The sequence below is a fragment of the Drosophila willistoni genome, assembly GCF_018902025.1.
Source record: "Drosophila willistoni isolate 14030-0811.24 chromosome XR unlocalized genomic scaffold, UCI_dwil_1.1 Seg144, whole genome shotgun sequence".
Lineage (NCBI taxonomy): Eukaryota > Metazoa > Arthropoda > Insecta > Diptera > Drosophilidae > Drosophila > Drosophila willistoni.
The window spans coordinates 5,062,420-5,087,732 of NW_025814057.1; the positions used below are offsets into that span (position 1 = coordinate 5,062,420).

At 39.5% G+C, this 25,313-nt stretch overlaps 5 protein-coding genes across 8 annotated transcripts; 2 read left to right on the top strand and 3 right to left on the bottom strand.

Moving 5' to 3' along the window:
• Nucleotides 1–97: 97 nt before the first annotated feature.
• LOC6638525 (transcription initiation factor TFIID subunit 2) lies at nucleotides 98–4,249 on the bottom strand. The gene is made up of 6 exons (XM_002062169.3): nucleotides 4,111–4,249; nucleotides 3,991–4,045; nucleotides 2,166–3,931; nucleotides 1,697–2,109; nucleotides 1,424–1,634; nucleotides 98–1,366 (listed from the first exon to the last, which is right to left on the bottom strand). Exons 1-6 carry the CDS (start codon nucleotides 4,158–4,160, stop codon nucleotides 187–189), a joined length of 3,675 nt encoding a protein of 1,224 aa, XP_002062205.1. The 5' UTR covers nucleotides 4,161–4,249; the 3' UTR covers nucleotides 98–186.
• Nucleotides 4,250–4,787: 538 nt separating this feature from the next.
• LOC6638524 (calpain-B) lies at nucleotides 4,788–8,570 on the top strand. The gene is made up of 2 exons (XM_002062168.4): nucleotides 4,788–6,215; nucleotides 6,279–8,570. The coding sequence occupies exons 1-2, from the start codon at nucleotides 5,018–5,020 to the stop codon at nucleotides 7,838–7,840; spliced, it is 2,760 nt and encodes a 919-aa protein (XP_002062204.1). The 5' UTR covers nucleotides 4,788–5,017; the 3' UTR covers nucleotides 7,841–8,570.
• Nucleotides 8,571–8,758: 188 nt separating this feature from the next.
• LOC6638523 lies at nucleotides 8,759–9,668 on the bottom strand. The gene is made up of 3 exons (XM_002062167.3): nucleotides 9,451–9,668; nucleotides 9,248–9,384; nucleotides 8,759–9,186 (listed from the first exon to the last, which is right to left on the bottom strand). The coding sequence occupies exons 1-3, from the start codon at nucleotides 9,520–9,522 to the stop codon at nucleotides 9,042–9,044; spliced, it is 354 nt and encodes a 117-aa protein (XP_002062203.1). The 5' UTR covers nucleotides 9,523–9,668; the 3' UTR covers nucleotides 8,759–9,041.
• Nucleotides 9,669–10,186: 518 nt separating this feature from the next.
• Nucleotides 10,187–14,623, bottom strand: LOC6638715 (type 1 phosphatidylinositol 4,5-bisphosphate 4-phosphatase). Of its 3 annotated transcripts, none has more exons than XM_023178406.2 (6): nucleotides 14,556–14,623; nucleotides 13,815–14,155; nucleotides 12,278–12,459; nucleotides 11,999–12,208; nucleotides 11,769–11,933; nucleotides 10,187–11,707 (listed from the first exon to the last, which is right to left on the bottom strand). In XM_023178406.2, the coding sequence occupies exons 2-6, from the start codon at nucleotides 13,945–13,947 to the stop codon at nucleotides 11,591–11,593; spliced, it is 807 nt and encodes a 268-aa protein (XP_023034174.1). In that variant the 5' UTR covers nucleotides 13,948–14,155; nucleotides 14,556–14,623; the 3' UTR covers nucleotides 10,187–11,590. The 3 variants fall into 3 exon arrangements, with proteins under 3 accessions (XP_023034174.1, XP_002062202.1, XP_046868146.1); XM_002062166.4 differs by lacking the exon at nucleotides 14,556–14,623 and adding an exon at nucleotides 14,352–14,542; XM_047012190.1 differs by lacking the exon at nucleotides 14,556–14,623 and adding an exon at nucleotides 14,307–14,323.
• Nucleotides 14,624–15,268: 645 nt separating this feature from the next.
• Nucleotides 15,269–19,785, top strand: LOC26530249 (nuclear distribution protein nudE homolog). 2 transcript variants are annotated; one of them, XM_023178491.2, is made up of 7 exons: nucleotides 15,269–15,387; nucleotides 15,800–16,268; nucleotides 16,330–16,483; nucleotides 16,544–16,817; nucleotides 16,887–17,141; nucleotides 17,592–17,683; nucleotides 18,107–18,573. In XM_023178491.2, exons 2-7 carry the CDS (start codon nucleotides 16,189–16,191, stop codon nucleotides 18,437–18,439), a joined length of 1,188 nt encoding a protein of 395 aa, XP_023034259.1. In that variant the 5' UTR covers nucleotides 15,269–15,387; nucleotides 15,800–16,188; the 3' UTR covers nucleotides 18,440–18,573. The 2 variants fall into 2 exon arrangements, with proteins under 2 accessions (XP_023034259.1, XP_015034692.1); XM_015179206.3 differs by lacking the exon at nucleotides 18,107–18,573 and adding an exon at nucleotides 18,719–19,785 and having other exon boundaries at nucleotides 15,277–15,387.
• The last annotated feature ends 5,528 nt before the right edge of the window (nucleotides 19,786–25,313 follow it).

Genomic DNA, 25,313 nt, shown 5'->3' on the forward strand with positions numbered 1-25,313 from the left:
CTACGAAGAACAAAAAACGAAGATCAAGAGGAATTCATATGACTTTGTCAGAGATCATCGATCATCCAGACGATTACACAGATATGTTGGTAAGTATTTAAAAGTTTTAAGTTTTATTTGTATTTATTTTCTATTACACCATCTATTCGACCATCTTCAATGGTTTTGTGTTTTTTTGGCCATCACTTAGTTCAGGCCAAGCGGTGGAGTGCTATTGCTGTTGCTGCTATCCGCCGAGCTAAGCGTATCGGGGGTGCCGGTCTCTCGGGCCTGTAGGCGTGAGATTTGCGGATCTCGTTTGTCTTTGCTGCGATCGTGTTCACGATCCTTGTCTCTGTTGTGTTTATGCTTGTGTTTGTGCCTGTGTTTCTTTTTGTCCTTCTTCTTCTTCTTTTTGGAAACATTATCCATTTTGAATTTACCCTCATCGCCGAAACCATGATGCGACGACATATCACTCATTCCCATGCCAAACGATGCCTCCTTGTCCATCTGTTCCCTTCGCCGTTTCGCCAGCTGATGCATTTCGTCATTATCATCATCGGCCGGCAGTATATTGATTTTAGTTTCGCTATCATATGACTGGACTTGATTGACTGCATCATCTAGTACATAAATCTCTTCGCTTCGTTCCAATTTGATGATTTCATCGCCCACCTCAAAGGCTTCGGTGGCTGTTCGTTTAATGGCGACCATAGCGGGGGGTTTAGTTGGCGGTGGTTCTGGAACATCGTTGTCCGGATTGGTCTCCACCAATGGGATGGGGATTGGTTTGATTTCCTCTTTAGTCTTCTTAAAGCTAGAATTACTATTGCCAACGCTGTTGCTGCCGCCGCCGCCGCTGTCCTTCATCAGATCCTTGTAGAAGTTCTGATTCTCGCTGGCCTGCAAGCAATTCGGCCGTTTGGTGCCATAAAGCGAGTGATACAGATCGACAGTGTCGCAACGCAATTTGGTGTCATAGGCTAATGTGTTAATGCTGTACCACAATCTTTCCACAAGATTCGGCTTGTCCAGGCGACTGCGAGACTCGCGTGTAAATGGCGGATTATCAATTAGCAATTGGGCTAGACCATGGCGGGCTGCCGGATCGGGATCCGTTTCCAGTAATGTAATCAAATCTTCCAGATCATCGCTACGACCATCGACCTTGACAAAGTCCACCAGGCATTCCATGGCCGCAATGCGAAGATCCAGAAATATGCCATATGACGCATAGCTGCGATAAATGTGCGGCAAGGAGGGTAAATGACCCAATTTCTGTAGCTTACGAATCACTTTGAGACAGGAAACGGACACCATGTATTTATATGAGGGCAGATGTTTTTCCATATTCAACAGACGTGTCACCTCGTCCAGTACCAGCCTGTAAATAAGATCAAATTAGAAATAAACGAGTGAAAGGAGTTTCTCATGCACTCACTTGGCATCTGTGGACAGACTCTCGGTGGTTATTTGTGTTCCATGCATGGCCACCGATACTACAGGTGTCAGTGTTTCACCCAGAGCCTCCACTAGAGCTGCTCGATAATAGGCATCGGTGTAATGATTTCGTGAATTCTCATTGTACTTGAATAGATCGAAGAGGAAGCGCATCACTTCCGGCGGACAGATGCCATGGGAAGTACGCAAACCTGATTATAAGAGATAAAAAGTTAATAAGATATAGCTAGTTCACTTGGAGATCCAAACTTACCTGCCATAGCCACTGGAATGGACTTTTGCAGAAAGTATAATTGAAAATTGGAGAAATTATTCAGTTTGATTATATGTGGAGCACTGAAAGATCCAAAGAACTTGCGAAAGATGTTCAACATAGCTGGTGGGCCACTCCATGCAGCCACCATTTGATTGGCCACCTTGGTAAGACTGTGCGCTGCCTGACAACGGACCTTATAGAAACATCGCTCACTCTCAATGGTATCCGTCAGAGCCATGCGAGTGGCATTCGTTGGATACTTTTGCAAGGCTTGGATTGCCTGAAATTGGGCCGTAACATCACGTTCATGCCGTAATTGGTATTGCCATTGGAAATCAGGTTGTTCAATGATCAGATCGCGTAGAAGAATCATCTCCGGATCGAGACGTATCCACAGAACAGGCGAATCGCTGAAATATGAGATCTGTAATGAAATGCTTTCGAAAACGTAAAGACTTTTACTCACTCCATGGCCGATAGATCCATGTCCACCTCCTCGCCAGTGCATAGGGGAATCTTCTTCTTTTTGTTACGTCTGCTCTTGGAGTGACAGGTAATGTCTGCCTTTACCAGGGTGTTCTCAATCTGTAGCGTATGCTTGAAAGTGCCATCGAGCTCCTGCAGTTGGACCAACAAGGGTCCATTGTACTTTCTTACGCCACGCTGATTGACAAAGTCTTGACGGATCTCTAGCTCGATCGTGTTTCGTTTGCGATTGAAGACTGATGTTAAAGAGAATTTGGCATGTCCACCAGTGCGTACCCATTGATCCATGAAGACGGACATATCTTTGCCAGTTACCGTGAATATGGCCTTAATGAAAATATTCGTTGAGATGAGCAACTGGGACCAGAGGCCGGCACCAATTTTGGTGGATGCCGCATTTGTGGCCAGGGCCAGTTGTTTATTGAACACCTGGATGAGCAACTCCTGGCCAATACGATGCTCCAACATCCGTATTACCAAATGAGCCTTACGTCGCATCGCCTCCACATATTTCGGGGAAACTGTGTGCAAACTCTTAATGGGGAAATAATGATGGATTTCCTGCTGCTTGCTGGCTGCTGCAGCTGGATTGGTACTCGACACGGGAAGCGGTGCGGGTGGCTGACTGCAATCGAGTATAATGCCGCCGTATTGCTCCTCATATTTAACCACACGAGCCAACTCCGTTTGCACCCATTCACGGTATTCATTGTTGCCGAAACATTTCCGGGAATACAGACCACACATATACTCGGCTATACCCTTGGCCAGCCATGTATCCGACCAATGATGCGATGTAATGAAGCAGCCGAAAAACTGTTCTGCCACAGCTCGCGACATGAAGGTACGTGAAATGTATGTCTGATCAATGATGGCAATCGAATGGAGGAGATTAACCGAGGCTATGCTCATTGTTGCGTAAGCACTGATGTCCGTGTCCAGTTCATCTACAAACACCTGCTTGTAGCAAGAGAATGGATAGCGGGTTGAAAGAGTCTCCTCAAAGAACTCGAATGCCTCGTGCAGGTATCGGACTGTATTCTTCAGGAGCGGCAACATGCCAGGCAAACAGAAATGGGTCACTTCGTGCATATGGGGATCTACATAGATCTCAAAGGGTCCAACAGCCAGAGCTATATTGGGGGCACATACCGGCGTGGTGACTGAGTAGTGAAACGTTTTCTTTCTTAAATCTGGAGTCATAACGACTTCCAGGAGTTCGCCGCAAGATACGGCCGTTAAGTTTTTATCCACCGTGAATTCCAGTCGCCATGTGCACGGATCTGCGAAACTATCCACACATGGGAACCACAGACGGGTGGAATTTTCATAGCAATTGGTAAACATGTGCGAGCAATTCTGTTGCGTTTCCTCATCTGTTGATGTCGGTGGAATGACAAAATGCATTCCACTCAAGGGACTCTCCAATGAGAATTCAATGCGTATGCGCAGGCCACGTCCCTCTTGGATTAACGAATAACCGTCCGGAGGCACTTGAATCAACAATTCACCATTGTTGACATCGGGATCGGTTATTTGGGCAGCGGCCAGATGGTACTTGGAGTAGACATCGAGTGAACGACTTTTAGCTTCTTTTTGACAGATATTCTGGAACGGATCAAAGTAAGTGAACTCGGCCTGGCACACATCATTAAGGACCACACTGTAGACTCGCAATTGCTTGGCATTCAATCGAATAAGACGTAGATTTTCATTATTTGGCACTATGGTTAGTTCGACCATACCCTAAAAATAGAATTCAGTTTGACTTAAATCTCTTTTAGAGATCGAACGAAAGTACTTACAATTATGCTGCGACGCTCAAAACTAATCCCGGTGAGGCTTACAACTTGATGAGCCGTGCTGTTGAGATGAGAAGATATTTATGAAATAAAGACCCAAAGACATTTTTGGTGTATACTTATAATTTAAAGGGACGTAGCGGTGCCTCCAGCACCTCTGGTTGCTTATCCATTTTTCTAAACAATTTTTAATAAAAATTCTCGCTTCTGTTGCATTGTTTACAGATTTCAGTTTTTATTTATTTTCCATGATTCTGGCAACACTGAATTTTCATAGCTTCTTTTAAAGTACTAAAAAATACCAAAAAAGAAAAAAACCGAAAAAATCCCAAACCAATGGCAGCTCTGTTGGAAAACCCTCCCAAACGCGTTTTTAACCCTTGAATGGGCCAATGAGATACACTCCAATTAGAATAATAATATTTTTTGGGATTATTTTCTTTTGGTTCCAAGTTACTTATTTGTTGTGAAAACAATTTAATGGATATTAACATTTTATTTAGGCAAAGAAATAAGTGTTTCAGGTGGAAATGAGGTTATAAATGTAATATTTCATTTACACAAATTAAACGCTTGAAATTTCTTGAGGCATCATAACCAAGTATACATACATATGTAAATAATGTACATACATATGTAAGTAATTAAGAGTAGTTCTTTTTCAAGTGCCCAATTTTACTAGCAAATAAGTAAATTTCTTTTGTTGACAGAGAAATTTCATATTTATATATAGTTAAAAAATGTATTTCTATGTATAATTATGTGCGAAAATTTGATTACTACACAAGGGTTAATGCCATGAATCATTTTGGTTCCTGAGAAAGTTATATTTGGATATTTCTCCCATTTAAAACGCATTTTTCCCATCGAGTCAGCAGTTTTAATACAACTGGCAGTTGCTCCACATCAGAATTGCAGCAGTTAATATATTATATATAATTTACGTACGGATTTCAAGTGCTACGCCATCAATATCAATCAATAGAATTAAGTTTAGAGCTAAAAAAAAACACAATCGAACATTGTGAAAATGTATGGCATTGATAATTACCCCAAAAATTATCATGCGAGTGGCATTGGGCTAGTCAATTTGGCGGCCTTGGGCTATAGCAAGAATGAAGTCAGCAGCAATAGCGATGGAGCGCCGCAGAGCAAGCCAAAGGCAGGCTTGTACCCCTCGCTGCCCTATCCAGCATCGGAATCCGTGGGCGGAATGCCATATGTGACAAAGCAGACGATTCCATCACAGAATGCCTCCTTTCCGGGCATGGGCGTGGGAATGCCAAGCGCCCCGTATCCCAGTGCCGCACCATACCCCGGCTCGAATTTGTACCCAAGTTTACCAACATCTTCATCATCATCACTGCCATATCCGGCAGCTCCACTGGCCCCTTATCCCAGTAATATGCCCTATCCAAGCATGCCACAACCGGGATTACCATATCCATCAGCGCCGTTAGCTCCATATCCATCAGCAATGCCGGCTTTTCCCAGTATGCCAATGCCGTATGCACCCATGCCAACACCAGTAAGTCCAGCACCGCAGTCAGCTGGCTTTCCGGCATTGCCATATCCATCGGCACCGCCACCAGCAAGTGCACCGACGGCTGAGGAGGAGCCCTCAGTGGGCATTGCCGAATTGACATTCACCAGTGTGAAAGTGCCGGAAAATCAGAACATGTTCTGGATGGGTCGCAAGGCAACCAGCACACGGCCAATCAGTCAAAGTTCCGGCGGAGCAGTTGGATTTGAAACTCTGCGCGATTCGTGCGTATCCAATGGCACAATGTTCGAAGATCCCGATTTTCCGGCAAATAACTCGTCGCTGATGTACTCGCGACGTCCCGATCGCTACATCGAATGGCTCCGGCCCGGTGACATTGTGGATGATCCTCAATTCTTTGTCGAGGGCTACTCCCGTTTCGATGTGCAGCAGGGCGAATTGGGTGACTGTTGGCTTCTAGCGGCCGCTGCCAATTTGACACAAGACTCCAAGCTATTCTTCCGTGTCATCCCACCAGATCAGGACTTCCAAGAGAACTATGCCGGCATCTTCCACTTCAAGTTTTGGCAATACGGCAAGTGGGTGGAGGTAGTCATTGATGATCGTTTGCCCACCTATCATGGGGAACTGATCTACATGCATTCCACGGAGAAGAATGAGTTCTGGAGCGCACTGCTGGAAAAGGCCTATGCCAAGTTGCATGGATCCTATGAGGCTCTCAAGGGTAAGCATAATCTTTGCCCTTTTAATTTGTAGATTTTAAGGATAATTTTTGAATTTCTTACAGGTGGAACCACATGTGAGGCCATGGAGGACTTTACTGGTGGTGTTACGGAATGGTATGATATTAAGGAGGCGCCACCAAACCTATTCAGCATTATGATAAAGGCAGCCGAGCGTGGATCAATGATGGGCTGCTCCCTGGAACCAGATCCAAATGTGCTGGAGGCAGAAACGCACGAAGGCCTCATTCGAGGACATGCCTACTCGATAACCAAGGTGTGTTTGATGGATATTTCGACGCCAAATCGTCAGGGTAAATTGCCCATGATACGTATGAGAAATCCGTGGGGCAACGATGCCGAATGGAATGGACCATGGAGCGATAGTTCAGCTGAATGGCGTTTCATTCCCGAACACCAAAAGGAGGCGATCGGTTTGAACTTTGATCGTGATGGCGAGTTCTGGATGTCATTCCAGGATTTCCTCAATCATTTCGATCGTGTGGAAATTTGCAATTTGTCCCCGGATTCGCTGACCGAGGATCAACAGCAGAGTTCACGCCGTAAATGGGAAATGTCAATGTTTGAGGGCGAATGGACCTCCGGAGTAACGGCTGGAGGATGTCGTAACTTCTTAGAGACCTTCTGGCACAATCCACAATACATAATTTCGCTAGAGGATCCCGACGAGGAGGATGACGATGGCAAGTGTACGGTTATAGTGGCACTAATGCAAAAGAACCGACGCAGCAAACGCAATGTGGGCATTGATTGTCTTACAATTGGTTTTGCCATCTACCATCTCACAGACAGGGATCTGCAGGTGAAACCGCAAGGTCTGAACTTCTTTAAATATCGCGCCTCTGTGGCTCGTTCACCTCATTTTATAAACACGCGCGAGGTGTGTGCCCGGTTCAAGCTACCGCCTGGACATTATCTCATTGTGCCCTCAACCTTCGATCCCAACGAGGAGGGCGAGTTCATTATACGTGTCTTCTCGGAGACAATGAACAACATGGAGGAGAACGACGATGAGGTGGGCTTCGGCGAGACAGACGATCGCATTGCTCCGGCCTTGCCGCCGCCAACACCCAAAGAGGAGGACGATCCACAGCGCATTGCCCTGCGTCGTCTGTTCGACAGCGTTGCAGGCAGCGACGAAGAGGTGGATTGGCAGGAATTGAAGCGTATTCTGGATCATTCGATGCGTGATGTGATGGTTGGCGGCGATGGCTTCTCCAAGGATGCGGTACGCTCAATGGTTGCCATGCTGGACAAGGACCGTTCCGGTCGCTTGGGATTCGAGGAGTTTGAAGCTCTGCTTACCGACATTGCCAAATGGCGGGCAGTCTTCAAGCTGTACGATACCCGACGTTCCGGCAGCATTGAAGGCTTCCATTTGCGTGGTGCCCTCAACTCGGCTGGCTATCACCTGAACAATCGTCTGCTGAATGCCTTGGCGCATCGCTATGGCTCGCGGGAGGGTCAAGTTCCGTTCGATGATTTCCTTATGTGCGCCATTAAGGTGAAGACTTTCATCGAGATGTTCCGGGAACGCGATACGGACAATTCAGATACAGCCTTCTTTAATCTGGACGATTGGCTCGAGCGTACCATATACTCGTAAACGAGTTGCAGATGACTTTAAGTGAAACTAATCTAATCCTAAGTGCCACATCTACTTAAATCGAAATAGAAATACTAAAGAACAAGAAAATTGAAAATGATAAGCCAGGCGAAGGAAGCATTAAGAAGATTTGGATATTAAGTCTCCACTCTAAACACGCCGTTACCTTATCAGAATGTGCAAAAACCGGAAACACAAAATCATGTGCAGTAATAGAATTGACCTTGGATGTGACTCTAGGCGTCGGCCAAATACGATAAAAACCTGAAAAATCCACACAAATGCCGCTCTCTTTGTGTGCCCCAACACATACATACGTACATACATATGTATGGACATCTAATGTATAAACATATATATGTATGTATGTTTAGAGCTCTTTGCTCATCATATGATAGCTGCTGGAACAATAATGATGATGACTAAGAGCTAGACACCTTTTCCCTTCCCCCTCCCCATCATCATCAGCATCGGCATCGGCATCAACATCACAAACATTTTTCTAAGCATTCGCTAGAGCCGAGAGTCAAGAGCCAAATGAAAACAGCCAGTACAAAACGAAATGTGCATTATTAACCATATATAAATATGTACCTTTATATATACATATATAAATACATTGCAAATGCTACAAAATGCTCGCATATAAGTACTACACACTCATCATCTATATAAACAAATGATTATTTTATACAATCTTATATATATTTGTATATGCAATCTCACTCTATCTCTCTCTTGTTTTATTTGCATTCTGGTGCTAAACTAACTTAAAAGTTAAGAAAAAAAGAGAAAAAGAAAATCTAATCGATTAAAAATATTCAATCTAAACGAGCCCCACATATTGAATTCATTCATTAATATCAATTTTTGTGATTATTGTCAAGAGAAATTTTGTATTATAATTCGAATATTAAATGTATGGCATGTTGAATGTTATTTATTGTTAATAGAAGAGATGTCAATTAATTGCAAATCTTTATATTAAATTTTAAAATACTGTATAATTTAATTGTAATTTTAACAACTACAGCTCGTTTGGAGTATGATTTTTCACGAATATCATTATTTTTTTCCCCCTCATTTCTTACGCCTGCCCCCTTACAAGTTTTAACCTCTTTCTTTTTCTCTATGTGTAATATCGTTATTGTCTTTGAAAATAAACTGAAAATTTTTTGTGAATAAAAAGAGAAGAAAAAAACTATTTGACAGTGACTATTTCAGTTGCACCACTGGGTACACCAGCATCTATTAGTGTTTGTTTTAACTCATCGTAGTTCAATTCATTGTCGGTGGCCAATTGCTGAAGTACCTCCAAAAAGTCTTCAAATTCCAAACGCCATTTTCTAAAACAACAGAAAAAACATTTAAATTTCTAATCTGGCCTTGGTACATAAACACACCCACTTATAACGCATATAGATTAGTCCTGTTTGAGTCCTTGTTATGGGCATGGGCATTAGTTTTGCCTGCTCTAGCCAGGCATCAATTTGGGAAAGTAAAATACAATCGAATTCCTCATTCTCCAATTCCGTGGGTACAAGCTGTGAGAGATGAAACAAGATTAATGAGAAGGTATATAGATATACCTATAGCTCGTTTTATATCACCTTATAGTTGCAGTAAACCATAAAAAGACTATCGAGTGTATACTTCTTTGGCTTATCATCCTCATCGGCCATAGCGAATTTTGTTTAGAGTGAGATCACAAATGGGATAATTTAGTTTTTTTTTACACAATAAATTTTGATATTTATTTTAGACAAATAATGAAAAGTCCATGTGGAATATACAGTACCTACATCTCTCTCTCTCTCTCTCTCTCTCTGTATTTGGATTTGTTTCCTAAACAAACAAAATGAAAATTCACAGGTGTTTAGTTTATATAGTTCTGATGGGCTAGTTTCATTGACGACTGTTGCCTAGCAGCGACAGGTGTATGTATGTAGAGGAGGAGGAGGGGTTATCTAGTTGATCTTTTGTTTTTGGTCTACTCGTTTGGCCGATGTCGTCATTAGAAGTGAGATGGCATTTCCCATCTGGGGGATTTCCCTATTATTTTATGCACTCGCTCGACTAGTTAAGTTATTACAATTCTCTCTGTACCATAATGCTTGATTAATATATTGAGGAAATCAGCATTTAATTTATTGTCCATATTTAAGAGACTTTATTAAAAGTGGCTCAGTGCAAAAACGTTAACAGCAACAAAGTAGGTAATCACATTATTCAAGGTAATCATTATATTCAATTCAAACCTTCATTTTACTCATCGAGCGAACAGAATAACTCGAAATGTTGTTGACCAATCTAAAACTGAACACACAAAAAAAAGGGAATTGTTTGTTTTTTTTTTGTCTTTTTTATTTCCTTTTTATTTTATTTACAGTGTATGTATGCTAATATAATGTACTAAATATAAATGGTTGTATACATATATATATATATATATTTCAAAAGTAAACCGTTCCTTCCATTCATATATATATATATAGATATATATAAAGATCGCTCAATTTATACGATTCTGCAGATTTGCTGCCTAAATATTGTTGTTAATGCTGCCATTAGCCATTTAGCCAGTTGCATGTTCTTTGTTCATCCAGACATTTAGTTAATTATATTAAATTATGCATAAAATTTTAATTTGTTTTTATGTACTTTTTAGTATTAGCACTATGTATTAGCATACCCTTTCGAATTTTACGTACGTCTAACGCCAGCATTTGTTGTTTGTTTGTTTGTCTGTTTGTTTCTTGTTTTTCTATGTACTCGTATGTATGTATGTTGCATGCTTTGTTTATATATGTTGCAATGGCGTTAATTGAGAGAAAAAAAGTGCATTGGATAAATTCTTAGCAGAAGAGGCAACTAATCGAAATGGAAAGCCCAATACGAGTATAGGTAGTGTATATAATAGTGTTGGTATTATTTTTTTATATGCTATAACTTTGATTTTGATTTGAGTTCCAAAGAATAAATATATATATAGAAAAAGTATTTATGATTTATGGACAAATACAAATTAGTGGGAGAAGAAAAAAAAAGACACAATACAGAACACAATTTTTACAAAATAAATGTGATAATGATAATATAAGAGTTAAAAAAGAGATAGAGAAAACAAAAACAGCGCAAAGTTTAAAAAATTCATCTTATATAAAGTGGTTGTGTCCTAGTGAGTGTTTGTTTGTGTGTGTGTGTGTGTGAGAGTGTGTGTAGGCGTTGGTTGTGCAAAACTAAGTTTCAGGTATTTTTTTTTCTTCAATTTTTGTTTTGTGTTGTCGCTTGAATTCGGATCTAGCTGCATGTTTCTCTTTAAGTATATAATATTTTTACTTTTTGTTTGGTTTATAATTTAGTCTTAAATATGCTTTTAGAAATCACTTTTGAATAGGGGAAGAGATGTGAGGGGAGTTGTTGTTTAATTGGTAACGGGATATAAACTTATTTTTCCATTCCATTTTGCGGTGTTTAGAAGTGTTCATTTTTTTTGTTTTTTGTTGCTTGTTTTCTTTGCAATTTGTTGCTGTTGTTTTCTATGTTTTTCCTGTTTTGTGTTTTTGTTTTGTTTCTGTTTTGCTGTTTTCTCTTTACTTTACCATTTATGTTTAATATCAAAAGGAATGATATATATGCATAATATATAAATATATATATATATGTATGTATATATATATTTTAAAAATAAAAAAAAACAATGCACTTCCGTATTCAGATGATGTCGCACCGACCAGCGACTTGTTCCTCTTATATAGGGCCATCAATGGCGCTTACTTTAAGGCGGAAATAGTAAACGGAACGCGCCAACATGCTAGCCGCCACCACAAATAAAGCAATATAAAGGATATACATGCCGCCATTTCTCTGTAAGGAGCACAAGCAATTGATTTAAATCATGGTGAGATTGAATCATATGTCATCATACCTGTGCATACGTGTATGTTCCAACTGTGACACCAATGGCGGTCACCAGGAAGAGCAGAGCCACAATGGCAAACATAACACCACGGCTGTTGGCGAACCGTGAGCCCACCGATGAGACTTTCCTGCAGTGTGGACAACGTGCCAATGCATTGTGAAATGTGTTAAACTGCAACGATGATCATGGTTAATTAATATCAAATGCAATTATGTATTTGGTTTTTATCATGTTACCAAAAACGTGTCCGAGCAATGTCCACAAGTTACACGACACATGCCCGGCATGGTGGGCACGGGCGGGGTAACTGGACTAGGAGCCAGATTAATAATGCGCTTGCAATTGGGACGTGGACAAGCGATGCGTTGTGACGAGCTCTTGCAAATTAACAAACAATTGCAAGGGCATCTCACATACTTCTTGCCAGGCGGAGCGTTTCTTATGGGCTGAAATAGCAAAGAGAGATTTCAAACAGATGAGGAGAGTGTGAGATGTGTGGTAAACAAACCACTTACCGTAGCCTCATTGCAGTGAGTGCATTTGACCACATGTTGCTCCCGCTTCGTAGTTATGTCAATCATATTCTGACATACCCGACAGGTGACCATCGGAACGCCTCCAGCTCCACCGCTCTGCTGATAGGGTGGCGGCAATTCGTCGGGTCCAATAAATGGCACCATCGATAGGGCTGCATTGCCTGTGGGTAAACCAAACATATCAATTAGAAACACATCACAAATAATTGGTAAGTAATAGTCGTAGGTGGACCTTTTGTGTAAAATAAATACATCTTGTCAGCAATGGCTTTTCAGCAGCACTGCAACAGCTAGAGGCAACAAAAGCTTCTTCCCTACTCTCGATGATAGTGATAGTTTACTTGTGTGTGCGTTGGTGTGGTATGGAAAAGAAGATGCGATAAATGCAATTGGTTCAATGTTTCGGTCTAGCAATGCAAAGCTCCTGTCTGTCTATGAAACTAAACTAAGCCAGGCCACAATTGTGTCACTTGGAAACAAGTTCGAACTTTGTGCAAATAACACAGAATAAAACGGAAACTAGAGTTGCCAACTCTTCTGGTTTAACTTAGATCAGCTGGTTTCATGGAATCGTTAAGTGACACCAACACACGAATTGATTCCAATTAATCCGAATTCTTATTACACTTGAGCTACTCATACCTACATATGTATGTTTGTATGTATATAAAAATTGCCTTCAGAGTCTTAAATTCAAGGATTTTTATACCCAGTTCTTTGTGATCTCTAAACGAAAGGCCAGTCCTATGGGCCTTCTGTTGTTTAAAGTCCAGTCGAAGAAGAAGAGGATTCTAAAAATATCTCTCGAATGGGGCAGTGTATACAGATACATATGTATATACATGGGCAATGTCAGATGATCAGGTTCCTGGGTAAACAATGAAGCTGTTTAAGCTGATGCTGTAGCAATCACTGCAGACAGTGAAAGAGAAGGAGGAAGGGCGGGTGTTGCATATGCATGTATAAGGGTACACCGATAATGGAGAATACGGGTATGGGTGACTCATGCAACGTTTTGCTGATTAAACAGCTGTGTTGCTCGCTACTTTATCAAAAGGCGAAGAGAGGGAGAGCGAGTGAGAGTGAGAAAGAGCATAAACAATAACAACGCCAATAGATGGGGGAAATTTTTATCGGCATCAAATTACCTGACTACCGGCACCCACTTATCAAAACCTAAACTCTCACCATCATCCCTAAGTCAGGGCCATATGAGTCAGCGGGTTGGGGGAAGAGATGGGCGAGTGGGTGGGTGGGTACAAAGTGTGAAAATCTGCGTAGGAAATGCACACAAAGAGACGCGAAAGCGACATACAACTTTAAATCAAAGTTGCTAACAATCTGGGACGCACACTTGTTGGGTTTCTAGCGAGAAACGAGAGACCCAACCAACCTATCCGAGACGTAGGGCCGAGGCGAGTCAAGTTGAACGCCCGCTGCCACCATTCGCCTAGGTAATTTCTCAAATCAATCAATTTTCATCTATGCATGTTTGTGTCCCCCACCGTATACGCACCATCCTCGTTGTTGGGTGCAGCAGCGGCTGAGCTGCTGCCCGGATTCTCGGAGCCCTCCACCACAGCTGGGGGAAACGTGTACATCGTCGATTGCTCATTGTTAATAAGGCTCTGTCTTTCGGGTTCGGCCATTCCGATGACTGCTCTTCTTTCCTCTTTTTGTTTTAAAAATTCTCCTTAACAACAACAACAACTGAAATAACGAAACCAACTCCCGTTAACGTGCACTTCTTGCTGGCGATGCTAATGCTTTTTTGTTGTTGTTTCTGCTTCTGCTGCGGCTGCTGCTCGTTGTTATTGTTGTCGCTGCCTTTTCTGCACCGCAACGCAAAAGTCTCAACTAAAACAAAAAAAAAAAAAAAGAACAGAGAAAAAGAGAGGAATGGAAAAATACACGGTCAATTTTATTGAGAGCATAAATTGTTTAACAAATGAAATATGCTCGGTGCACAATTCTTTCTTTGTTTGATTACTGCAATACTTGATTTTACTTCTATTCGCTTCTCGCTTTTTTTTTGTGTGTGACTTTATTTTACTTTTTACTCGTTTTGCGTTTTCTTTTGAATATCCTCCCTCTTCTTCGGCATGCGCCGCAATCAATCAATTCTCTGCTGCACCGCTAATGCAACGCGTATTGCAACATAGGTCGCGAAGTTCTTTTCTTTTTGTGGCACTTTTGAAAGGCTTTCAATTGCTTTAACTTATTTTTCGTTGCCCATTTGTGAGCTATTGTAATTTACCTTATTTTTTTGTTGAAATCAGGTTGCACTGCTAGTGATGCCAGCTGGTCACACTGTACTCATCATAGGGTTGGACAATGCATAAACAAATGTTGGCTAGCGTTTGGATCTAGTTCTTTTTACACAGCTGACTGGTTGGCGGCTTCAAAGTTGAAAGATGTCAGAAAATAATCAAAATAACAATTGTTCATCTTCCAAAGAAGTGCAGCAATCGAATAAATCAATAAATTACGCTGATGACAATAGTAGCAGCTCTGACGAAATACAATGGCCTGCTAATCGAAAACTGCGTCACAACTCGTCCACAACTTCATCACCAAATCGTAGCTCCTTTCATTTTAAACCTTTGCCCATTATGGTCATGGGAGAGAAAACTTCTTCACCTCCAATAAGCTCAAGCCAGCGCCGGGATATAACATTTACTGAAAATTGTAGCCTTAGATTAACAGACAGTACGGATTCTGATGAAGAGTTCCACATATCGAATGATAGTAGCAGCAACGACACTACAAGCAAAGCCATTCCTTATATTAACCGTTCATTAAAGCGCACAGATTGCAAAGTCATTACAAAAATCCAAAAACGTCGACCTCGACCCAGCAAGTGGGTGTATAAGAAGTAAATTCAAAATTGCATTTTTCAAAATGCAACTGCGAAAGTGAACAGGGCTACATTAAAGGTACGCTGCTGCATTTGCCAACACTGCTTTTAGACAGACCAGGGTTGGTTTGTGCATTCTTCAAGAGAAGTGGTGAATTTTGATGAGTATAACTATTTATACAGTTTTTATGTAAATAAACCAAATTTTAAGTAATAAAATTAAGTGCAAAGTGTAAGTAAATGTTAAGATATCAATTGACATATGAAATGTAATCGCTTGGTTAATGAATAAAGATTGTAACGGCGTGTGAAAATAAGCGATGATTTCATAAATTTCTTTTTTGCAGCGCGTTGTTGTATGGGAAACTTCGTCGTAGCTTTGAGCGACGCTGTTGCTATTGTTGTTGCTGTTGTTGTTGTTGTTGTGGTGATGGTGGTGATGTTGCGGCGACGTCAACAGACACTAACGACGCACAAAGTGTTTATTTAAGTTAGGTCTATCTGCCATTTAGGGCACCAACAAACACAACAACAACAACAATACCAGCAACCAGATGAGAACAGGTGTTCTTAATTGATTTTTCCACATCCTAACCCCTCCCCACTCTTTCTATCGCTTTCCTCACCACACCATTTACTTTTAGATCAATCTATTGGCTCGACGACTCGCAACTTCACTAATCTTGAACAACTGTGTTTGGGCATTTTTAATCGCTGCAATTAAGACAAAAACAAAACACAAAAAAAAAAAAACATCGGCAACAACACAAACACTCAACACACGAAAAATAACGAAAGTGCCACAAATCATATGAATCAAGTTAGCCTGCCGCCGCCCCCCATACCCCAAAACAAAGTATTCATTGAAAAAAAATTGAGAGTTTTCAAATAATTCGAACGAACGAAATTTCAAACTTAGTTTGACCACCGACAAGTACACACATATACATTACAAAAATAATATATAATATATTTTAAATATAAAGTCAAATCAAGATAAATAGTGAAAAAGTCTGCAAAGGAATCAACTAAAATGGATTCTCCACCAATGTTTAATAGCGTCGAAGATGAATGCAGATATTGGAAAGAGCGATCCAAACAATATCACAAAGAGTAAGTACCATCAGCAGTTCAGGGAGCCGAAGGACTTATGTATCTATTCTTTGATTTCCAGATGGACAGATGTTAAACAGGATTATGATGAATTTGTGGAACAATCACGCGAAATGGAAATTGAAATGGACGCTACTCTGGAGCAAAAACAGAGTATTATTAAAGATCTCAGAGCCAAGCTAAATATGTTTGAGAAAGAAAATGATTCCCTCAAGGTGAATATTCTTTGAAAATGCAAACTATAGGCAAACTTTTAAGATGTTTCCTTGTTTTAGCTTAAGCTGGATTCGCATTGCATTGAAATGTCGAATATGGAGAAACAGTTGGAGACAGTAAAGAAGGAACGCGACTCGATGAAAGTATATCTACGTCAGCTGGAACAGAAAAATGATGATTTAGAGCGTGCACATCGCATTCTCAACGAGAGCATAGAGAATTTTGAGAAAATGTTGGATCAGGCATACGAAAAGAATGCCCTGCTTGAACTGGAGGTAGACGAGAAAGGATTGCTGCAGGAAAAACTGCAGCGGCTCATGGATGAGACGCGAGGTGAGTATATTTAGACATTGAGTGAGATGGTGAGAATATAAAATTGAAATTTAAATTGTCTTTGCGCAGATCTCAAGCAAGAGCTCAATGTTAAGTCACGATATACGCCAACAAATGGCACTAGCAACAATTCTACAGGCACAGCCGGTAATAGCTCCATGAACTCATCCTCCTCGCTACCGAATGGCATTGTGGCCAATGGTGATATGATGCCGCCACATGACAACATTGTTGCTTCAAAAACCACCACCAGCATCAGCTCGAGCGCCCTCAACGGCAGTTTAGTTAATAAAAACGAATATAATCAACAGCAATCGCTTAAAAGTAAGATACTCAATTCGTTAAAGCAAACCAAACGTGTCTTTAAGCTGCAATCAAAGTCCACTTTCCATCCGAAGCAATGCAAATAGTCGATATTAGGGAAATTTGCGATATTAGTAAAATTAATTTTATGTTTCTTATGAAAACATCACACAATGCGTACGTAAAAATAGTTACAAATTTGTTTATTTTTCGAGATGAATCTGCTAGCTGAATTAAGTCTTTTTATTTGCTGTAATTGTATTTTAAATTATTAAAAACAAACAAAATTATATGAGGCCAAATTTGCAACATTTTTCGTAGGCAATGTGTGTGTGTGTCTCTCTGTATGTTTTGTATATGTAATTGAATTTGTTTGTAGTCTGTTTAACTAATATAAATAATTGTCCCATAATTTCTCTACACAATCTCGACTAACCTAACCTGCTGTGTATGTGTGCTTTCCTTTTGCAGATCCCGAGAACCTAATCAATGGCAATCCCATGAATGCCAGTTCCCGCACAACGGCGCTGAACATTGTGGCCGACATGTTAAGAAAACTAAACGTAAGTTCCCCAATTACCAAACCCCCCTCCTCCTATATATATATATATATTTGTATATATAATTGGACCAAAAACACAACCCCCCTTAAAATGTCTAAAAATATTATTTGTTATCTATGAAGTTCTATACTAAACTCAATAGAATCCAGAAAGAAGACAAATGGCATTTAAATTCAAGTGAAATTTATTGAAAAAATCACAAAAATTTTCCAAAAATTTTGAATAGTCTTATACCAATCAGTTGTATTTTTCAAAAAGCCATAAAGTCTTTTCAACTGGACTAATTGTTTTAGGAAAAGGAAATTGTTTTATATTGGTTTGGCGGAATTGGAAGTAGGCAATCTTGTTGTTGGAGGTGTAATGCTTATATACTTGTATTAAGAAAGATTAGTTAAAAAATATATATATCTCATATGTTTTTAGTGGGATAAGGCGTTATTGTGTCCTGATTGTGATAAGTTTCGATGCATTTGCGAGCGGCCATCGCCGCCGCCGTCGCTGCCGTTGCCGTTGCCAACGTCGTCGTCGTCGTCCTCATCAGTAGGATCGTTGCTGCCGCCATCTGGTAGCGAGCCGAGCCTATTTCGTCGTGCCTTTGGCGGCAGCAGCAGCTCCTTTGTAACGTCCAGTAGTGCCCAGACAACAACATCCGCCGGCAGCAGCGATGGCAGCTCGAATAGCCTCAATTTGGGGTCAAATATTTTCAAACGATTTGCCGAACGCATGCGCAACACTCCGGATGCATCGCCGCTATGACAAATGCCATTACCGGACGCCAGTCAGCATCCTCTCCCCATTTCCTTATTTAAACTTTTTATGTCCATTTGTTTTTATTAATTGCTTTTTGGTTAATAAAATACAAATACAAAGTTTTTTATGTCATACACGTATTTCTTTTGCTTTTGTTTTGTGTCGTAGTTGTAGATGTTGTTATTGTTGTGGATGTTGTTGTTATTTAAATGTGTTTAATGTTGTTTTGCCCCTTGGCTAACACCACTTTTATGCTATTCTCTCTGTTTGTTGTATGTTTTGCAGGCCATGGAAACAAAATTGAAGACATATCGCGAGCATGCACCACCATCTGCTCAGCCGCGATCCGTGAGATCAGCACAGCAGGCGAATCACCAATTGACTGGCCTGCCATGCCTTTCCCTCGATGCGGAATAATCGAATGTTGTTTCGTCCATAGCACCAGAGCCCAATGCAGCGCAATGTCTGTGAAAAAAGAATATAGGGTATATACATACATATATATACACGGCATACGGATTATTGGAATATTGTTCAATTTTGCGATACGTTCACGTTTCAAATGTTAGCGTTAATTATTTTCTTTCTTTCCGCTGAACTCTGTTTATTTATTTCATTTAACTCGACTTGTATAAAAAAAAACTTACAAACTTACACTTACAAAAAACACAATGCTTAGAAAAATGAAAACAAACACCTACAAAGAAAACAACAAAAAAAAACGAAAAAAATTAAGCATTAAAAATTACACAACACAACAAGTTTGATGTGTTGCAGTTTCAAGCCCAACCATATAACATGCCTTAGTATAAATTAAGTGTAAAACAACAAAACCGTTAAGCTTAAGTCTAAAATGAAAAATTGGTTCTCTTTATTGAATACTATAAAGTAAAATTCAATTTTTTTTTTGTGAGCTGACTAAACTTATGTCTAAAAAACAAAAAACTAAAGAATATATGTTGAGCAAAATGGATGTGTCCAAGTATTATGGATCAGCTGAATGAGAACTTATAACAAATACTCGTAGTGTATAGGAAAAGACAACCACTCTCACCCAAAACACACACACACACACACACACACACACACGCACTCAGAATGAGAGAGAGAGAGAGAGCATACAGTTTTATTGTTTAGTTAAAATTATTTTAAAAAAAAACAAAAAATCAGCTATTTTCTATTTATATTTAGAAGCGAATATAAATATGTAAAAAGGCAACAAATTATTATATATTATCTATATGTAAATGTATAAAACAAAACCAACACACACAAACAAAAAAAACTACAACATCAACGAACACACGATAATGTTTAAATAAAGAGAGAAAGATAATTAGTTTTAATAGAAATTCGTATTGGTTTGTCGTTTTGTCTCGCTTTGTTGTTATTTCCATGCATTGCTCCTTGACATATGCAATAAATAATTAATTGGCCAAATATTTGATTTAATTTCAACAAGGCCAAGTTCTCTAGCCACTGTCAAGGTCAACCAACTAACGAAGGGAACGAGATACTAAAAAAAAGAACAAAGAGGCCAAGGTAAATCCCAGCTCCATGATGGAGTTTCTATACCCTAACAAAAACAGAAGTATTCGAATGCAATAAGGTAATATGACTTAAGTGTTTTAAATTGGTTAAATATAGTTAAAAAGGATCTTAAAAGACTATATCTTCAAGTCTATACAGCGGCTTAAACTAAACAAGAATTAATAATTTAATGGAATGGTTAACAAAAGTTTTAAAAAATTATAAATTTTGACTCGAAGAATTTGTTAAGCGCACAATTAATTTATTTTAAAGATAAAGCACGTTACACGTTCTTCATCTATTGATATGTATCTATGTATATTTAAAACTGATTTCTAATTTCTGTCTAGCTCTATATACTCTGCGCCAGGGCAGAGCATTTGTCAACCGTCTCTCAGTCACTGGAACAAAAATGAAAAAGAAACAAAAAAAAGACGAAAGAAAAACTAAGCTTTGACAATGAAAGCTCTTTCAAATTGAAGGGTTTTTTCCCCTCAAATTTTTAGTACAACATCGCCAGAGAGCTTTACCCCAGGATATTATGCTGCCTATTCCAGGTGAAGGCGCCGTAGCCGAAGCTGAGGCTGAAGCTGAAGCTGACCTTGCTAACGGTTAGGTAGGTAAGTCCCCCCATATTGGTGGTAGGCTAATGAAAATGCTTTGGTTTTTGTTTAGCCTCATCCGCAAGAATAGGGTTAGCTTAGAGTGTTTTTCTGGCTTTGACTGAGGGACCCGATCCAGCATCTAAATAAATATATACCGTATTACGTATGTCATATAGACTTCATATGAAAATGACATAAAAATCAAATTTTAAAGTGCAGCCCACTAAAAGAATGAAAATAAATATATATAAAGACGACAAGCTTTTATCATACGCACAGCACTTACCAGGAACAGGAATAGGGATATATGTCATAAGGAATGAAACAGGGACACAACTACTGCTTGTGGTTGGAGTGCATTGTTTGCTTATGGCAAAAGTAAAAGCAGGAGCAGGAGCAGGAGCTCTCATCTAGCAAAAGGAGCAGCGGCAGCCATAAGCGGATTGGGAATGGCACAATGCAATCGCTGTGAGAAAAAAAAAATTGAGCAGACACAAAGCCATGAGTGTTGAGTGGGCTTTGTGTCTGTGTGTGTGTGTGTGTGTATGAGAGGGTGTTAGTATTTTACTCATGCCCTTTCTTTAGAAATTTCATTGTTGTTGTTTTCATACATATTTATTTTTAAAAGCAATTTCAAGAATTTTCGCTTTCTTCTTTTCAACACTCTATCGCCCTGGCATTGCTTAATGAACTCCCAGGAGAAGGTGGAAAAACCGCAGCAACTAATTAACTGGACTTATGGCTATATATGTATGTATGCACGTACATATAAACATGGCAATGCGAGCCTTCACTTTTTCCACCGTACAAAGGACAACAATCAGAGCAACAGCAACAGCAGCGACGCGTCGGCAGGACAGCCATAACAATAAGCACCACAAAGAGCTCACTTGGCAAACATTCGGGCCACCAACACCAAGTGTAATTGTTTTGGCATAAAACAAAAAACACAAAAAAACACACAACAAAAATCCCACAATGGAAAAGAAACACCAAAAAAAAAAAGAAAGAAAGAAAGAGAAATGAGAGAGAGCGAGCGAACGTTGAACAGCTCGTAAAAAATACTGTAGCAAAAAAACAGCTTCAAGTGGAAGCTCTTGAAATCCCTATACTCTATACAGGGTGGCTGCTAAATGTTTAGAAAGAGGACTCTTCTTCCACTTGTCGTCTTTACTGTCGATAAATTGTTAAGCTCAATTTTCACACGGCACTTTTCCTTTTTTTCTTCTTCTTTGTTGCCGTTGTTTTTCTTGTTGTTGTTGTTGTCTGGGACAAATATCAAGAGTGTTATACGATATTAATGGAGTTTATCAGACATGCCTTGCGGTGGATCTGAATACACATACACTTATATCTACATACGTAGTATAAGCAAAGTAAATGTCTTTGGAATATTGATTTATAAACTAAATGATATTTGTATATAATTAATCTGAATAAACTTAAACTGTGATTTAATAACGAATGCATGTATTTAAATACCAATATGTAGTATTTTTTGGTGTCACCTTCTCGCTCTGGCTCACTTGTATTGCATTGATCAGAAGAGCAACTGCATTCACTCTTTTGCTCTTTGCTTACTCTTTTGAGCGCTGATCCTAGCCGCGGGAGCTTAGGTAAAGTCTCTTCCGCCCACACAAACATCCGCTCACAAACTTTTTCCAAACGTTCATTGGAGAGCAAGATCGTATTCTTAGCTCTTAATGTTTCTATGTCTCGTTTATTTTCACTCTTCTTTGGTTTTTTACAGTTTCGATATGCAGCTATCCATTTGTGAATTCCAAACGTATTGGTTGCTGTAGATTTTAGTTGGAATTAGTTCACTATTACACAATCCAAAATCTGTTGAAGGTTAAGAAAGATTAATAAATTTTAAACGTTTAGGAAGTAGTGTTTAACATCAGTGGTTTTTAATTTATATATAATAACGCATACGCAGTGTAAGCCAGCTAAAATACAACATAAGATTCGAAGACTCTTACTTTACGCCCAGACCAATGAACATAACCTAAAATAAAGAAACGTGCAGAAAAATTGAAGGTATGTACAAAATAATGTAATAAAAGTGATTTACAATGAGGGAACTGGAGAAATGAATTGACAATAATTTGCGTATAAAAGCCATCAAGAACTTTTGGTAAGTTGTGTAGCTAACAAATTGTCTAAAAAACGCTTTCAGAAAACATCAACAGTTTTTTGTACTATTTTAAAATTCAGTTCTTTGACTGATAGCTTGTATATCTTCTAAATGTGATTACCTTAAATGTTTTCCTAATTTGCTTAAATATTATTATTAATTTTAATAACAAATATTAACTTTAATGATTTTTGTCAGTTTACCTAAAAATGTAATCGAAACTTTAAATTTTGTGAATGGTCTCAATCCCATTGTGACATTTTGCTTTAGCCTGAATGAGTTTGGTGTTTGAATTTGAATGATTTGCTTTTATTTATTTTATATTTTTCGATACATTTGGGGCTTGCTGAATCACTTGACGATGACACACATTTGACCCAAATACGAATCAGAGCTGTTCAATTTACTTTCGCAACACCCTGTATGAGGTATGAGGTATTTTGGGGAGTCATTTGGCGAGAGGGGGGGTCAGCAGGAGGCCTGGCATGAGGATTGTGTACCAAATTTTGTCGGTATTTATGCGCTTTAAATATTTAAAATACCCGTCGCGACGTCGTAATGTAAGTTGATGGTACATATATTGTATAAATATATACGTATATATATGTACAAACGGAAACGATGATGAGGTAGTACTTACTATGTATCCTCTTTCCCTCTCTCTCTCTCTCTCTCTCTCTTTCTCTCTCTTGGGGTGGCGGCTATTTCGATGGCCGCCCCCCCTTTTGGCCAAGAGGCCCCCGTTATGACTTATAGCCCGTCTCTGGGTTCTGGGCACGGCATGAGCTGTTGCTCCTGGTTTTTGGTTCAGTCTCTGGTCGTGTGTCCTGTGTGTCCTGTGCCTAAACATCAAACAAAATCGATATGTGGGCGGTGTATATATGATTTTTGGCATAAACAAGCACACATAAACCTAGCCCCGGGTGGGTCTCTCAGGTATGGTCCCTGCTTTGTTTGAACGCCGCAGGACGCTCATTTTTCGTAATGAGTTTGTCTATGTATGTATGTGCGTGTGTGTGTGTGTGTGTGTGTGTGTGTGTGTGTGAATCTCTTTGCCTGTGTGTGTGTGTGTTCCTGACTCGAAGCCAGAACAAATAGCGTGTTTTTTTTTGTGTTGCCTCTTCTTCTCTTCTCTTGTTTTTTTGATCTATGTATGTATGAATGCAAAATAATAAAAAAGGCATAATTTGCTTTAATACAAGAAACCTTTCAACACACACACACACGCATGAGGCGTCTCCTAAAGGTCCTTTGTTGCCCTAGCTGCCTTCTGCCTCCCGCCTCCTGCCTCATGCCTACTGCCACTCCTGTTTGCCTCTTCTTCAGCTTGTTAGCTTGTCGTTGTTGTTTTCGCCTGTTGCCGGCTTCCGGTTGCTATTACATCCTGTTGCCTTCGATTTGAAGTGTAAATGAAAATGAAATTCATTTGATTAGTCTTTAGCTGTCGAAGCGTGCCTGTGTAATTAGTGCAATCATCAACTGTGACCAATTACCAACTATTTCCCACCCACATTTATATTGGCATTTGGTACCCGCACATCCCATATATCAAGTGCAAATCATTAGGAGATACATATAGATACGGACATATATTTGTATGCATGTATGTATGTATGTACATACGTATGCACATTTCGAGATTTTAATTAAATTGAATTGACCAATCGATAAACCTTTCGTCTTTGATTCGTTTCGTTGCGTTCTATTGCCTTTGATTTGATTTGTACAAATGCATATTGCTCTCTACTCTTTCCTCTTATTCTTCATCCCTCTCCAACTAACTTGTACTAGTTGTGGCAGTTTGTTTCCAATTAAGTGCAACAATAAATATGCAAAGTGGCCACTATACACACACACACACACACAGATGTGAATATGGGTGTGTCACTTTAACTCTATCTCTTTCTTTGCATGTGTGCACTTTCATTAATTGAAGCACTTTTGCTTTTAGTTGACTGCATTTGGCTCTTTGCTTTTGACCAAAATTGTCGCCTTTTGAAAGGTCAAGAAATCCTTTCGATATCTGCATATCTAATTGTAAATATCCGTCTATATCTATATACTTTGTAAGTCTATTCAATTGATTTGTTTAACAAACCAAATCTAGACTTGGGTCGACATTTCTATATGTATTTTATGACACTTTCGAGAGGCGCAAAAACGTTAAAAAGTGAAGAAAAAACCTAAACTCCTCGCACCTTTGTGTAGCTCCATCTTCACGAGCCTTTTTTTCATATGCCAAATGGCCCAGGACCATTGTCTGGAGCTGCCATTTTGATTTATGTTTGTATACTCTCTCCATAACAAAAAAACAAAAAACGAAAAGAAAAAAGTAAAAGAAGATACTTATACACACACACACATTCATACACGTATGTGTTCGGTGAAATCTCAAAGGCCCATTTTTTGTTGCCACTGACCGGAGACTTCTTAATATAAAAGGTATACATCAGAAATCAGACCCCTTGGGCACTAGACTTTTACTCGAAAAATACATGTATTGAATTTTTGTGCAAATATTAAGGTAATTTTATCAACTAAGGGCCAATATATTAGCTCTCACTTACATATTAGTATGTATTCATTTAACTTTGTTTCCTTTAAATAG